A 15,231-nucleotide genomic window follows, 5' to 3' on the forward strand; every position below is an offset into this window, starting at 1 on the left:
AATTTTAACATGTTTCTTATTGAAATATTTATGAATAAACAATATTGATTATACATTTTTATTAGTTATATGTACGAATGTGTTATTACTGATATATTTTATTTACATTATTTATATATACAGTGTATATAAATAAATATATATATATATATATATATATATATATATATATATATATATATATATATATTAAATTACATTGCATTTAATTACATCAATTTTTATATTAATGTAATGTCATTTTATCACATGCATTTCTTAAGGCGGGCGTACACGGTGCGATGTTTGCTGTCGTACGAGTTCGCATGCGATTTTTTTTCAATCATGTGGAAATCGCGTATTCTCGTATGGTCGCGGCTCGTATCGTTTGCGATGAATTACGAGCCGAGCAGAGTGCCTTACGAGCACTTCCCGACCTCCCGATCATTTTTTAAACATGTCTAAAAAGTTTGTGAGCTCTCTGTTTGAATTCGTGCCATTTGTGCTGTTGAACGAGCCGATTTGTTGATTTATCTGAAGTTGACCAATCACGAACTAGGAAAACCACAGAAGACGAAGACGGCAGCGCCACGGCGAATGTGGGAGGATAAAATCGGTGAAGTCTGACAGGAACAGTGAGCGCTGTGTGTTTCTAGGAACGTATTCCAATGCCTTTTTAGTTCTCTCTCTTTCTCTCGTTCGCACGCGCATATGTAGTTTACAGGGACTCTCCATAAACGTAATGGTACTCTATAATGTATATCCCCATACACTACCTCTATCCATCACGAAAAATGCATGTTTAATTTTTAAAGCCATTTGGTTTACGAGGGCACAGGAATTGTCCTCACAAACCATCTTTACATTGTAACACACACACAAGGTAAACAAACGTCCCAGTTTCCTATTGCTGAAAAATAACCTGTACGTGAAGGAAACAGTCACGGCTCGTATCAGTATTTTATATGCAGTTATGAGAGAGGGAGAGCAGTTATATTAGGCGCGTTCCACTTGAAGCAGCACTTCACAGAATGATCACCTGTATGACATTTTCGAATGCATTGGATATGTGTGCTCTCTTATCGCTCTCGCTGTACTTTAATGTCATACAGTGATCCTTCTGTGCGTGCAGCGCTGCTTCAAGTCGAACGCGTCTATCGAGTTCGTTCGATTGTTTCTGGAATTCGCAGGTTGTAAAATCGTGTCGTATATCATCTCGTCCGTACGATTTTCAGATAAACTCACTCGTGCCGTGTGCGTGGACATGCGATCTCCCGACCATCCGAATTCACACCGTGTATGCCCGCCTTTATTTAAATATTAGAAAATGTTTAGAAAAATGAACATAATAAGTGAGTACACCATGAATCCATTTTCCAAACCGTGTTTTTAGCTTGTCCTGAATCACTAGGGTGCACCTATAATAAGTGTTTATATTCAGACTATTTTAGATTGCTTCGGGGATACCGCGGCGGAGTAACCCAGTACCTTTGTGATTCTTCATAGACATAAACAGAGAGAAGTAGTTCCGGCTACGATGTTCATCCGCAAGACGCAAGCAGTTCTGTTTATTAACCGCTAGAGAAAGTTACCTACCGCAGCTTTAATTGATAATAGATCATATTAATTAATATATCTATTAATTTTACATTCTATACGTGCATATATGTATGCTTATTATTTTAATATTTAGTTTATTTTTATTTATGTAAATATTGTAATTTCATCATATGTATTTAAATATTTGTTAATAAATATAATAAAATATATATTAATTTTGTGTGTGTGTGTGTGTGTGTGTGTGTGTGTGTTTACATATACACTATGTATATGTTTATACAGGAAAAACACAGTATTCTGTACTGGGCACACTAAAATATTATTTAATAAATATTTAATAATAGTGATACAGTGTGACTTTTTATTTTATTTCATTTTATTTGTTTCTCTTTCACTTTATTGTTTATTTTTGATCATCTTAATTATTCATTAATTTGCAATTAATTAATATTGTCTAAATAATTCAGATTTTATAATAATATTATCTTTTATATAATACATTTTTAATCAAGTTAAAAAAAATTTTTTTTAATCAAATCAAATTCAAGTTATTGGTCTCTGTCTGAAAGGCTGATCTGGTTTGATGACCGCTGTGACAGTCTCTCTGACCGCCGACCAGAGTGTGTGTGTGTGTGTGTGTGATGATCCTGTTACAGCCCTGGATGTCTCCTCTAAAGATAGAGCTGATTCCTGTGAGAGTCTTCTGCCTCTCTGCGTGTGAATTATTGTTGCAATGCCAATCTGCGCATGATGTCATCTGCATGTGGTTATGCACATTATACGACGCTTATGATGGACAGCTGGTGTGTGACACAGACAGATGTGTGTATTATGTCATTATAACAGCCTCACAGAACAAACACACACCGCATGAAGGACGTGGTTCAGACTGAGCTCTTGATCTGGATGAGAAAGGCTTGATTTGTTTGGTGCGATTATGAAATCAAATCTCATTTTCATAAAATAATCTTAAAGTGGCTAACAGATTGCTTAGTTTAGTCTCCAGAAGTGATCTGCCTAAACACACACACAGTGTTTTATAAAGCATCATATGCACTTCTGACATGTTTCCTAAAGGTAGACGACAGTATTATAGAGACCCGGCAGAAGGTTTACCAATCTTTTCATCTTTTCATGTCATTTTTTATGAATGACAATATGATTTTGTCATTCTCTCTTTCTGTTTCTTTATATTTCTTTAGCTGTAAGTCTATTATGCTTTCCAGGCATTTATTACACAGATGGTTTTTATATTTCCTGCTTTGAAAGTTTCATATTTATTTTTTATTATAATTTTTATTATTATTATATTTTAGTTGATCTTTTTTTGATGGGTACTGAATTATTGTTATTTATTTTATAGATTTTTTTTCTTTTCCCACTTTCTATGAGCCACAAATAAATATATATATACATATATACATATATATATATATATATATATATATATATATATATTTATTTATTTTTTATCTTTTCCATGATTACTGAATTATTTTATTTGTATTTTAAATTTTATTTTATTTTTTTACTTTTTTTTTATAGTTTTTTTTTTTTATTCACCTTTTCTGTGAGCACTAAATCTATTATTTTATTTTATTTAAAAATTGTATTTCTATTAATTTTTTGTTGTTGTTTTCTAGCATTTTTTTTCTTCTTCTGCTTATTTTCAGTCCCTTCTCTACACTTTGACTATTTCTTTCTAAATGTAAATTGGCTTTTCCCATGAGATACTGTATTCCCTCTCTGAAAATCATTCTCTTTGGCTTTTTTAAGAACCTTTTTTAAGGCATATTTGTTTTTAACCATAGAAGATAACATCCTTTTGTCAAGTACTTCGATTGATTAATCATCTGATTAATTTGGTGGGTTATTACCAGTAAGATTAATTCAGCATAAGCTAACGAGGCAAAAAATCAAATGATCCAGTTTAAAACCGAGCAACCTCTTCACTTTGAAGTTCTTGTTGTTGTTGTGGGTGTTTTCTTCCTGACCATGAATTTTCACACTTTGTCCCTGAACAAGTTCGTGTAGAGAAAGTGTTTGTAGATCAGTCTTCAGTGCAGTTTTAGTTTTTATTGGAGAGATGGATGATTGCCAGGCTTTTAGAGGATTGCTTACCCAATAATGCAGCATTATTTATGATTCAAATCATGTGAGAGTGAATTATTCGAATGAGGTTTAAAGCCTGTAACTCTTACAAACAATCTGCTTTCTAGTCTGATCCTATTTTCTTATTGAATCTGGTCATAAGATCATAGTTTTGAGTGCCAGCTGTGAGAGACATCAGACGTCCTGACCTGAAGATTTAACCACAAAACCTACTGCAATCAGGGTCAGAGGTCACTGTGAGACATGAAATATGAGCTACTCTAATGATAACAAATATTTAGCTTAAAATTATGATTTGTGAATACAGCACAAGTTTTAAGTTGAATAACTAAATTAATTAATAAATAACTACAGTACATTTGATGCATATTTGTAAGTAAATAGATAGGGGTCAGATTTCCGCACTCATCAGAATTATGGCATAGTTTATAAACTAGTTGCATTTAATTGATTTTCTTTAAATAAAAGCATTTTTAAAATGCATTTATGCAAATCAATCAAACCCAGCATAAATCTGTTAATTTTGAAAATTATCAATTTATTCATTTGAAAAGTATGAACATGGTTTATTAGGTTAAAACTGTGTAATGTAACTGTTAAAATGGATACAAATTTAATTTAAATGTAATGTAAATGTAATTTAAATAGATACATTTAATTTTAAGCCTAAATATTTTGTTCTAAATATATATAAATAAATAAATAAATATTAGAATTTCTTTATTTGTATTTCTTTATTTTTGAGTGAAATTTAAGTACATAAATCTTACATGCAGGCCTAATTGTTTTTCTTCATATTTTTGTTTTCCCTATTTTTTTTTTTACGTATATTTTGAGTGAGATTTAAAAAGCAAAACAAATCTTGTTTTTAATATTTAACCCTAAATATTGTTCTCTAAATATTTCCTTTTTTTTTTTATATACATATTTTCTGAGTGAAATTCAATTACCTAAATCTGAAATTTAGACCTAAATACATTTTCAGTGAATAAGAGATGTGATATTTTGCAGAGGATGTTGAATGTTAGCAATAGCATTAGTATTATCAGCATTAATCTGATTTATGCCAAATAATATGGGGTATTTTACATTATACTGATGAAACTCCTTTTCTAAATGGGTTTTATTGGATCTGTAATGGGTCTTTTATTATATTACCTTTAATGCTCATTTATGAATGCAATAACTCTATGTAATGCAACCCCAAACTGCTTTTGAAGCAGCACTTTGAGTGAAAGCGTGAGCAGGAAGTGACATCAGATCTGTGTGTTTTGTCTCTCAGGTCTTCCAGAGCAATACTACAGCCTGACGTGGTTCCTGAGCCCCATCCTGGGTCTGATCTTCACGCCTCTGATCGGCTCGGCCAGTGACCGCTGTACGCTGCGCTGGGGTCGCAGACGGCCCTTCATCCTGGCCCTGTGTGTGGGCGTCCTGCTGGGCGTCGCGCTCTTCCTCAACGGCTCGCTGATAGGTGAGCAGCTCCGAATCAACATCAACATCAGTTTACTTTATACGTGTTCCTGTCTTAGTGCACATCTTTCTGTCTCCATTTCATTCTCAATATGAACATTTCTGTAAAAAAACAGTAAGCTTTGAAACTTTAGAGTCAACATGAAATCAGATTGACAGTTTAATTTCTTGATACATGATCCTGACTTTAATGTGATTGATTCATGAGTGAATATTATTTAAAAAAAATCCCCATTCATTCATTCTTCATACTTTCACTTTCTTTCTAAATGTAAAGGTAACTTTTCTCATTCATTTATTTTTCATTTATTTATCCATCCATCCACATTTTCAATTTCTTTCTGAATCTAAAGTTTTATATATATATTTCTTTGTAAATGAAAATTTACTTTTCTCTACTTAAATATTTTATTTATTTATCCATACATCCATATGATTAAGCTATTTCTTTCTAAATGTAAATTAACAATATTTCATACGTTAAAGCTTACCATAAAATAAAAATTACTGTTTACTTTTTTAATACCTGTTCTTTGTTTTATTAATTATATTGCATCCAAAATAAACTTATTTAATATGTGTGTATACTGTGTATATTTATGTATATGTTGAAACACACATACAGTATACTGTATATTTAAATAATAATAATAATAATTATATATATATATTTTATTTTCATATAACTTCTATATAAATATATTTAATATAAATGTTAATTTTTTTTTTTTTATATATATACATGCAAGTGTTTGTATTTATATATTTGAACAAAAACGTTTATGTTGGATGTGATTAATCACAATTAATAATTTGGCAGAACTAATATATATTCCAAATGGAAAGAACTTGCTCCAACTCTGAAACAGCTTTTCACTGGACTTTCCAGCTAGAAAATGTTAACTAGGAGTCAAACTTATGTAAAACAGCTGGTAAGCAGCAGTTCCTGTTGGCTCTGAATGTTTAGCCAGAGAAACTCCTCTCGCATGGGTCACGCTGTCTTTCTGAGGGTGAGATGTTTGCAGAGACAGAGCTGATTTCTGCAGGAACGCTTCTGTTCTTGGCACAGAACGTGTGACGCCGTTATCAGCGCCACATTTCTATTAGACGACAGATCTCTGAACCTCAGAAACTTAATAAAGATGCCTTAATAACACTGTTTTTTTGTCCTTCTCATATGTAGATATGTAGCATGGTAATACCTTGTTTGTACTGACTATCTGTCAGTATTTGAGCTGAAAGAGGGGTGTGTGTTTGTGTGTGTGTGTGTGTGTGTCAGCATGAAGTCCGTCAGTCTTTATGACATGGGAAAGGACTAGGAACCAGTTCACAGGAAACTGTTTCCTGTTGTGGCCTTTTTTTACCTTTCATTGCCTATCTGGAACAACTTCCTGTCTCCACGGCTAGCTTGCTGCGCGCCGACTCCATTGTCAGGAGCTATGAGTCTACGACCAGCTTCCACTCTCTGTGCCTGTTTTACAGTTTAATACACTAAATATTAGAAGAGGGATTAGAATACTAAAACTAGACATATAACGTAAGACGCATATTAGAAAGATGTATTGCATGCATCTTCAGTGTAATTCTATGGGACTTTTTTTCTATTTTCTAAACAAGTGGGTAAAAATCAATCCAATCAAGCAGCACGTCTCTCCTCAGTGAGGAATCATTTAGGAATGAAACACTGAAGTTTGATATTTTAGGTTGGAGGTTCATTCAGATCACTGTGAGCAGTAGGAAACAAGCACCAATAGTTACACGCATAAAACACATGATGACCCGTCACATGCTCTACTGGAAAACAGCTAAATTAAGCCTGAACAATCAATTCATGTCCATGTTTACTCACACACACACACACACACATGTACAGTGGTTCATGGTATGACAGCGCAGTGGATCAAGGTCAGGACACGGGCATTATGGGATGTGTGGGTTAGTTGCATACATGCTGAAAGCCTGTATGAAATATTGATGAACCGTAAAGAACTCAATTCATCGGCTGCTCTGTGTGTATTTGAACAAATACAGCTGACCTCTTGGAAATTGTCATTTATGATTGACAAGGGACTATAAAAGTAACATTTCATTAGAATGGGTTCCTATTGTTTTATGCATAGTTTTTAAAATAATCTGCAAACATTTCATATGTTCATTCATTAATATATTTCACTTGTGTCTCAAACACATTATGCATATATATTTGTATTTTTAAATCCTAAAACAATTGTTTGAAATTTGACTTTTATTGAATTGTCTAACAGTATACGTTAACGTACACAAATATGACTCTTGTTTTGTTTGTTTGTTTCCTTTTTAGCCAAATAATTCTATTAAAGTATGTAAAACTAATATTGACTAAAACAGACAGCATGTGACTTTAAATATGATTTAGCCAAGGCAAGTTAATAAAATAAACAATAAAACCAAGGAATTAAATGTTTTAAATTATGAAAATGTTTTTTAATCATTTTAGCTTTAGTTAAAAATATCAGCGATGATTCTGAACAATTCTGTTGATTTTTCTCTGACGTAATCTGTTGGTGTTCGTCCGTCTCAGGTCTTGCTTTAGGAGACGTGCCAAATAACCAGCCCATAGGAATCGTGATGACGGTTTTGGGGGTGGTGGTGCTGGATTTCTGTGCAGATGCGACGGAGGGTCCCATACGAGCGTATCTGCTGGACGTGGCCGACACTGAGGAACAGGACATGGCCCTCAACATCCACGCCTTCTCTGCAGGTACAGCTCTGTCAGTCATAACCTGAAACACTTGTGATTGGCAGTTATTTATGTAAGTGACAACTGCAGCCCATGACTGTTCGTGCTAAAAAAAAATAATTAAAAAAATTTAAATGTTTTGTCTTATTTTATTATTATTTATTATCAAGATATACTTAAGATATAGCATATATAAAATATATACTTTTTATGAAAGTTTTAGTAAATATTATTTTTCTAAGCCAGTTGACTTTTTTTTTTCTTAAGCATAAACTTTTTAATAGATTAATATCCGATTGATTTAGAAATGTTTAGATATTTGTTTTGATATTATTTTTTAGACAAAAAGACAAAAATATTATATTTGTGTATATGTCCATATAGAATCAGTGCTAAACAAGCTAAAATACTAAATAATAGGAAATAAACTTTTGAAGTGTATTTTGAACCGAGTCTTAAAACAACATACATTTATTGAGAAACAAATATATTAAGTGAGTTTATGCTTTAAACAATAATAGCATCTGCAAATATGGTTAGAAAAATAAGATTAATTAAAAGGGAAAACAAGTTTATTTTTCTGACTTAATTTATAAATGTTTGTTCTTGTTTTACACATAAACCCATGCAATTTTTCAAAAAAACTAAACTTAATGTCCTAAGTCATTTTCATTCTGAAGTAAGTGGATCTTGATTTAAGAATGTTTAGATATATGTATTGGAAAACAACAAAAATACTAATAAAGAAAATGTTTTCTGCAGTGTAATTTTTAGTACAAGTATCTAAGTATTGCTAAAACAATAAACAATTTACAATTTACTTGAGAAGCAAAATTACCTTTTCATTTTTTCCCCCTGTACATTTATGCTTAAAACAAGACAAAAAAATGTAGTTGACGTATTAAATATTAGTATTCTACTTTAAGCATAAACAAATTTTCCAAATAAAAAAAAAATCAAATGATAATTTATCAATGGCTTAAGCTTTAAGTAATTTTCCATCTCAAATAAATGTATCTTAAATATTTAAATGGTGATTATATATACAATTTGAAAATATAAATATTATATTTTTATTTAATTTTGGGTAAAAAATGGATTGATGGGGAAAAAAAGATAACTACGAAGATTTTTTTGTTGTTTCGTTTTTTTGCATTGTGCCTTTTTAAAATCGCTTGTCATTCTCAGGCTTTGTTATTGTGTACATGTCTGTATAGAATCAGTGCTAAACTGTGCATGTTGCGTTTTAAGGGTTCGGAGGGGCGGTCGGTTACGCCCTTGGTGGTCTTGACTGGACACACACCTTCTTGGGTCGAGCCTTCAAATCTCAAGAGCAAATTCTGTTCTTATTCGCCGCGGTACTGTTCACAATTTCTGTGGCTTTGCACCTCTTCAGTATTGAAGAGCAACAGTTCAGCCCTCAACAGGACCGTCTGGATGAAGAGGCAGAAAACGAATCCAGTGTTAAAATCCCACCGCACCATCCCCAGCTCGAAAAGATCCATGAAGACGAACCCTATGTGCATTACGACCTCTACGGGGACCGGCGATCGGAGCGAGAGCTGGACATGGATTTCTTAGATGTGGACATCGTTCGAAGTAAAAGCGACTCCGTTTTGGAAATGGCTGATGCTACGCTGGACCACCACGACATGCTGTTTCTGCGTGAAATCGAGCCGTCTATCTTCCAAGATCGCATTTCTTCGTATCATGGGTCACTGCCACGGCGCAGCAGCAGTGCGGAGAGTCAGGAGTTCCTGCGTGGAAAATTCAGCCGACTGTCTGCATTTCTGCAGCAGGCCGAATGTGACGGAGAAGAAGCTCTGCTCAACGGTCAGCTCAACCAATCCAAAGCAGCCAACGGACATACGACGGACCTCAACGGTCATGGGCCGCCCGGAAACAAACCCTCCAGCACCACCGCATCCATGCGCCGCAGACGCCACACCTTCTACCGACAGTCCTCCTGCACATTTTCCTACTACGGCCGGGTCGGATCCCACCGCTACCGCTACCGGCGAGCCAACGCGGCGTTCCTCATCAAACCGTCCCGCAGCATGAACGACATCTACGAGATTGAGAAGCGGCAGAAGCAGAGGAACGGACAGAGATCGAGACACCAGAGCGGGAACACCAACTCCAGCGGGGACACGGAGAGCGAGGAGGGTGAGGCCGAGACCACCGTCCGTCTGCTCTGGATGTCCATGCTGAAGATGCCCAAAGAGCTGTTCAGACTGTGTGTATGTCATCTGGTCACATGGTTCTCCATCATCGCAGAGGCCGTGTTTTACACCGACTTCATGGGACAGGTCATCTACGAGGGCGACCCTAAGGTGAAAGATGCCTTGCTTTTTATAATGCATCCAAAGCGACTCACGTTGCATTCAAGTTACACATTTGATTCATGTATGCATTCCCTGGGAATCAAACCCACAACCTTGGTATTACTATTAGCACCATACTCTACTGTTTGAGCTACAGGAATGCTTTCCTATATTTCATAGCTTGAACAGTGGAGCACGACACTAGCAACACCAAGGTTTTAGGTTCGATTCCCAGGGAATGCATGAACTGGCCAAATGTACAACTTAAATGCAATTTAAGATGCTTCAGATAAAAGCATATGCCACATGCATACATGTAAATGTAGGATATGTTCAAGGAATCGTCCAAAGCAACTTGCACTGCATTGAAGGTGCGCATGTACTGTACATTTGACCAGTTCATGCATTTCCTGGGAATCGAACCTAAAACCTAGGTGTTGCTAGTGTTATGCTACACTGTTCAAGCTATGAAAATATAGGAAAGCATTCCTGTAGCTCAAACAGTAGAGTATGGTGCTAATAGTAATGCCATGGTTGTAGGTTTGATTCCCAGGAAATGTATTAACTGATCAAATGAATCAAATTGAATGCAATTTAAGTCACTTCAGATAAAAGTGTCTGACAAATGCATACAATGTAAGTTGAGTTCTAGGACCTGTTCACCCCAAATTATGATTGTATTGTAATTTACTCACCCGTGATCAATGCCGGGGGTTGTGTGTTGTGTTCGATTCCCAGGGAATCAATGAACTGATCAAATGTTACCATGGAGCACAAGCCAGTCTTAAGTTGCTGGGGTATATTTTTAGCAATAGCCAAACATATATTGTATGGGTCAAAATTATACATTTTTATTTTATGCCAAAAATCATTAGGATATTAAGTGAAGATATTTTGTAAATTTCCTACAGTATGTATACCAAAACTTAATATTTGATTAGAAATATGCATCATAATATGACAACTTTAAAGGCAATTCTTTTCAATATTTAGATTTTTTGCACCCTCATAACAAACCATTCAATCAATAGAAAGCTTTCATCTGATGTATAAATCTAATTTTTGAACAATTGACACTTAATGACTGGTTTTGTGGTCCACAGTCACTCCAGATAAAAGCATCTGACACATGCATGCATGTAAATGTAGGATATGTTCAAGGAATTAGGTTTTTATTAAAGGAATTGTTCAAAGTGACTTGCACTGCATTAAAGGTACACATGTACATTTGATCAATTCATGCATTTCCTGGGAATTGAACCTAAAAACTCGGTGTTGGAAGTGCTGTGCCCTTCTGCCCGAGTTACAGGAATTTTTATACATTTGGGGCTTTTGTTTGAGGACAAAGATCCAAATTGAAGCTGTTAATCACTCGAAAGACTAGCAAAGGACTCTAATCCATTCCATCACACTAAATCGTAATGTCTTCTGTCTCTGCAGGCCCCGCTGAACTCCACCGCCCTTCAAAACTACCACAGAGGGGTTCAGATGGGCTGCTGGGGGCTGGTGATTTACGCCACCACCGCCGCCATCTGTTCAGGTGTGTATCCTGAAACTACATGTTCAACCGTCTGATCTGTTCGAGTGTAATTCTTCATGTGCATCTCTCTGTGACTGTAGCTATACTGCAGAAGTATCTGGATAACTTTGACCTCAGGATAAAGGTCATCTACATCCTGGGCACTCTGGGCTTCTCCATCGGTACGGCTGTCATGGCGATCTTCCCCAACGTCTACGTCTCCATGGTGATGATCAGCAGCATGGGCATCATCTCGATGAGCATCTCGTACTGTCCATACGCTCTGCTGGGCCAGTATCACGATAATAAAGAGGTCAGGGGCATCTCCATCTGTGTGAGACTGTAATCCAGCCGTATTAAAGCTAATCCCAGCGCTAGGCCTAATCTTTGTCCTGACCGTCTCTCAGAACTCAGGGTTGAGGGGGACATTTTAACAAGTAACAGGAATTATCTTTCATCAAATTACGTTCTGGTGTAACAAACCCTGTAAGTATCTGACGTCACTACAGCGTTCATTAACACAAAAGTTATACAAAACAAAATAAAAAAAAAGCTTTACTAGTCGTAAGAAATAGTATAGCATGGAAAAAAATGTTGCACACAAATTAAACAAGTTTTTTTTTATATAAAGTAAATTTAAATGTATATTAAGAATATTTAATCTTATTTATATATATATATATATATATATATATATATATATATATATATATATATATATATATATATATATTTAAGTATTTAACCTGAATTTTAATAAAATATTTAAATTAAATACTTTAAATATATATTTTTAAATATTTAAGTATTTAATCTGCTAGAAATTTAAAATGCAATCTCCATAAATAAAAATAAGTTTGTGTCCTGTTCATGAGAAAACTAAAGTTTTAATGTGAATTCTGATTTAGTTTTTATTTAAAAAAATGTTTTTTTTTATATGTAAATGATATATTTTAAATTTATTTTACAATATTTAATCAGCTAGAAATTCAAATTGCAGTCTCTATTATAAAGATTTTTTGTAAATTTCCTACTGTAAATATATATTTTAAAAAAAAAATATTAGTAATATGCATTGCTAAGAGCTAAATCTGTACAACTTTAAAGGTTATTTTCTCAGTAATTAGATTTTTTTTTTTTTTATGTACCCTCAAATTCCAGATTTTCAAATAGTTATATCTCAGCCAATATTTTGCTCCTAACAAACCATACATCAACGGGAAAATGATTTATTCAGCTTTCAAATGATGCATAAATCTTCAAATTACCCTTATGACTGGTTTTGTGCTTTCTGATTCATTTCAGCAAATAGGTTTCACAGTGTAATACATTTCCATGCTGCTTGTCTCGAAACAAGCATTCTTCTTAGAGCAAACTCGTGCAACCTGTGGTCAATTTTGGCAGACAGATATTAAAAAAAAAACTGTGAACATTTTGTACTTTTCTCATGAGTTGTTGTCAGTAGTACTGATTTCTGAATCCTCCCTGAAACAGGTTTCTGGTAAGACCTGGTAGGATAGAGAGGACACTGACATGTGTTTTTTGCTGTCTGCAGTACGTCCAGCACAGCCCCGGCAACTCCAAGCGTGGTTTCGGCATCGACTGCGCCATCCTGTCGTGTCAGGTGTACATCTCTCAGATCCTGGTGGCGTCTGCGCTGGGTGCCGTGGTGGATGCGGTGGGCAGCGTGCGGGTCATTCCCATGGTGGCGTCCGGCGGATCCTTCCTGGGCTTCCTGGCCGCCAGCTTCCTGGTCATCTACCCGGGCTCCAGCGGAGAGGCCGACGGGGCGAAGACTGAGCAGACGAGGGCGCTGACGCCCCCCAATAACAACAGCGTGTCCGAGAAGCCCAGCTTCCTCAAGCTCACACGCAAAGGGGCCGCTACAACCACCTGCAAAGTGGAGTGTGAATCCACGCTGTGAATGCGATCATCTAACATTCCCAACGCGTTTCTACACACATTTCACCAAGTAGGAGGACGGAAGACTGTTTTCTTTCTTTATTTTCCCGTGTTTGGCCTGGTGTTGTGTGTCTCAGGGCTGCATCTCAGGGCCACCAGGGGGCGACTCTGGGCTGAACTCTTCAGGGGAGAGCTCTCTCGCTCTCAAACACATGCACTTCCCTCGCACACTTCCGTTCAAATCTAATGGAAAGAATCTTTAATATACGTTCATGGCTCATAACTTTATCTTTGCCTAGTTTTTTAAACCGAGGACATTATGATTACCAAAAGTTGCCCAGTGCAATAATAACAGCCGTTTCATTATGATGGCTTTATTTTAGTCGTGTCATGCGGGTGAAAGGGTGAATCTCACAAATAAATTTCATATCTCACAGAACATAAAATAAATTAGCAGAAAATGATGGATATTTTGGGGACTTTTTCAATTTTGACATTATGTTCATGACAATCCATAGCCGACAAATTATTATTATTTTATTTTTTACATTTAAATAAAAAAATATCAGCTGGAAATTTTAATTGCAATGCCTATAAATAAAGTCTGTTATCATAAACATTAGGAAATTAAATGTCACACACTCTATTTTTTCATTTAAATTTGCATAAATTAAAAGCAGTATAACAATACCACCATATGTGTATATATACTACCATATATTCACATTGTACTTCACAAACTTTATAAAATATAATATTATGTAGATATATTTGAACATGTATATATTTAAAAATATATATTTTATTGCATTACAGTTGGGAATAAATGTTTAATTGTCATGAAAATAATGACAATTATTGTCATTAAATGGTTCCTTTTTCTTCATGAAAAATATAGTTTCTTATGTCTTTAAAAATGCAACTGCAAAATGACAAATGTAATTTTTATGTGTCAAGAAAAAAACTGAAATTCTGTTTTAATTGGCAGAAAATGAAGGATTTTTTTTTTTATGTAAACCGTTATTATTTTCATGACAATCCATTGCTATAAATGATTTTTTTTTCTGAAGCAAATATATTAAAACATATATGTATATATATTTAAATATTTAAATAGATATTTAGTCTTTCAAATTATATCAAATATATTATTAGTTTGATATGTATACATATTTTCTTGCCATTTAGTTGTGGATTAATTTTTAATTGTCATGAAAATAATGCCCATATAATGCAAAGCATAATTCCTTTGAAGGTAATAAATGAGCGACATTTCCATGAGATTCACCCAGATGAGCGTGACTTCTCCTCTCTTCATTGACGTACTGAATCTGCTGAGGTCGATGAGTGTGAGAAGTGCGTCTCCTCATAGTTTTCATATTTCTGTTCGTTCACGTGTTTCCTAAGACAAGGGTGAAAGCCAGTGCTGAGAACCAGTAATAATCTCAATGCTGCGTCTGAGTTTTCACACAGATACCAAACCTTTCTGACACTCACAGACTTCCAAGTTGCATTGGTTTTCTTCAGCGGTGTAACTGCATTCGTGACTTCAGAGGTGGACGCCTCGACCTCCCGGCACTTTCTGGCAGATCTTTGGGGTTTTTCTCTCTCTGAACGAGAGGGATTGGGTTCTTGACACCCGCGCT

At 35.0% G+C, this 15,231-nt stretch overlaps 1 protein-coding gene across 2 annotated transcripts in view; it reads left to right on the forward strand.

The window, feature by feature from the left end:
* Nucleotides 1-13,800, forward strand: part of LOC113062627 (solute carrier family 45 member 4-like) — a 42,878-nt gene extending 29,078 nt beyond the window's left edge. For both annotated transcript variants that reach the window (XM_026232604.1, XM_026232605.1), the window contains 6 exons: nt 4,934-5,122; nt 7,682-7,861; nt 9,092-10,173; nt 11,605-11,704; nt 11,785-11,996; nt 13,239-13,800. In XM_026232604.1, coding sequence (XP_026088389.1) covers nt 4,934-5,122; nt 7,682-7,861; nt 9,092-10,173; nt 11,605-11,704; nt 11,785-11,996; nt 13,239-13,607 — 2,132 coding nt within the window. In that variant the 3' untranslated portion in view covers nt 13,608-13,800. The remainder of the gene's footprint in view (nt 1-4,933; nt 5,123-7,681; nt 7,862-9,091; nt 10,174-11,604; nt 11,705-11,784; nt 11,997-13,238) is intronic.
* The last annotated feature ends 1,431 nt before the right edge of the window (nt 13,801-15,231 follow it).

This window comes from Carassius auratus, chromosome 44 (assembly GCF_003368295.1).
Source record: "Carassius auratus strain Wakin chromosome 44, ASM336829v1, whole genome shotgun sequence".
Lineage (NCBI taxonomy): Eukaryota > Metazoa > Chordata > Actinopteri > Cypriniformes > Cyprinidae > Carassius > Carassius auratus.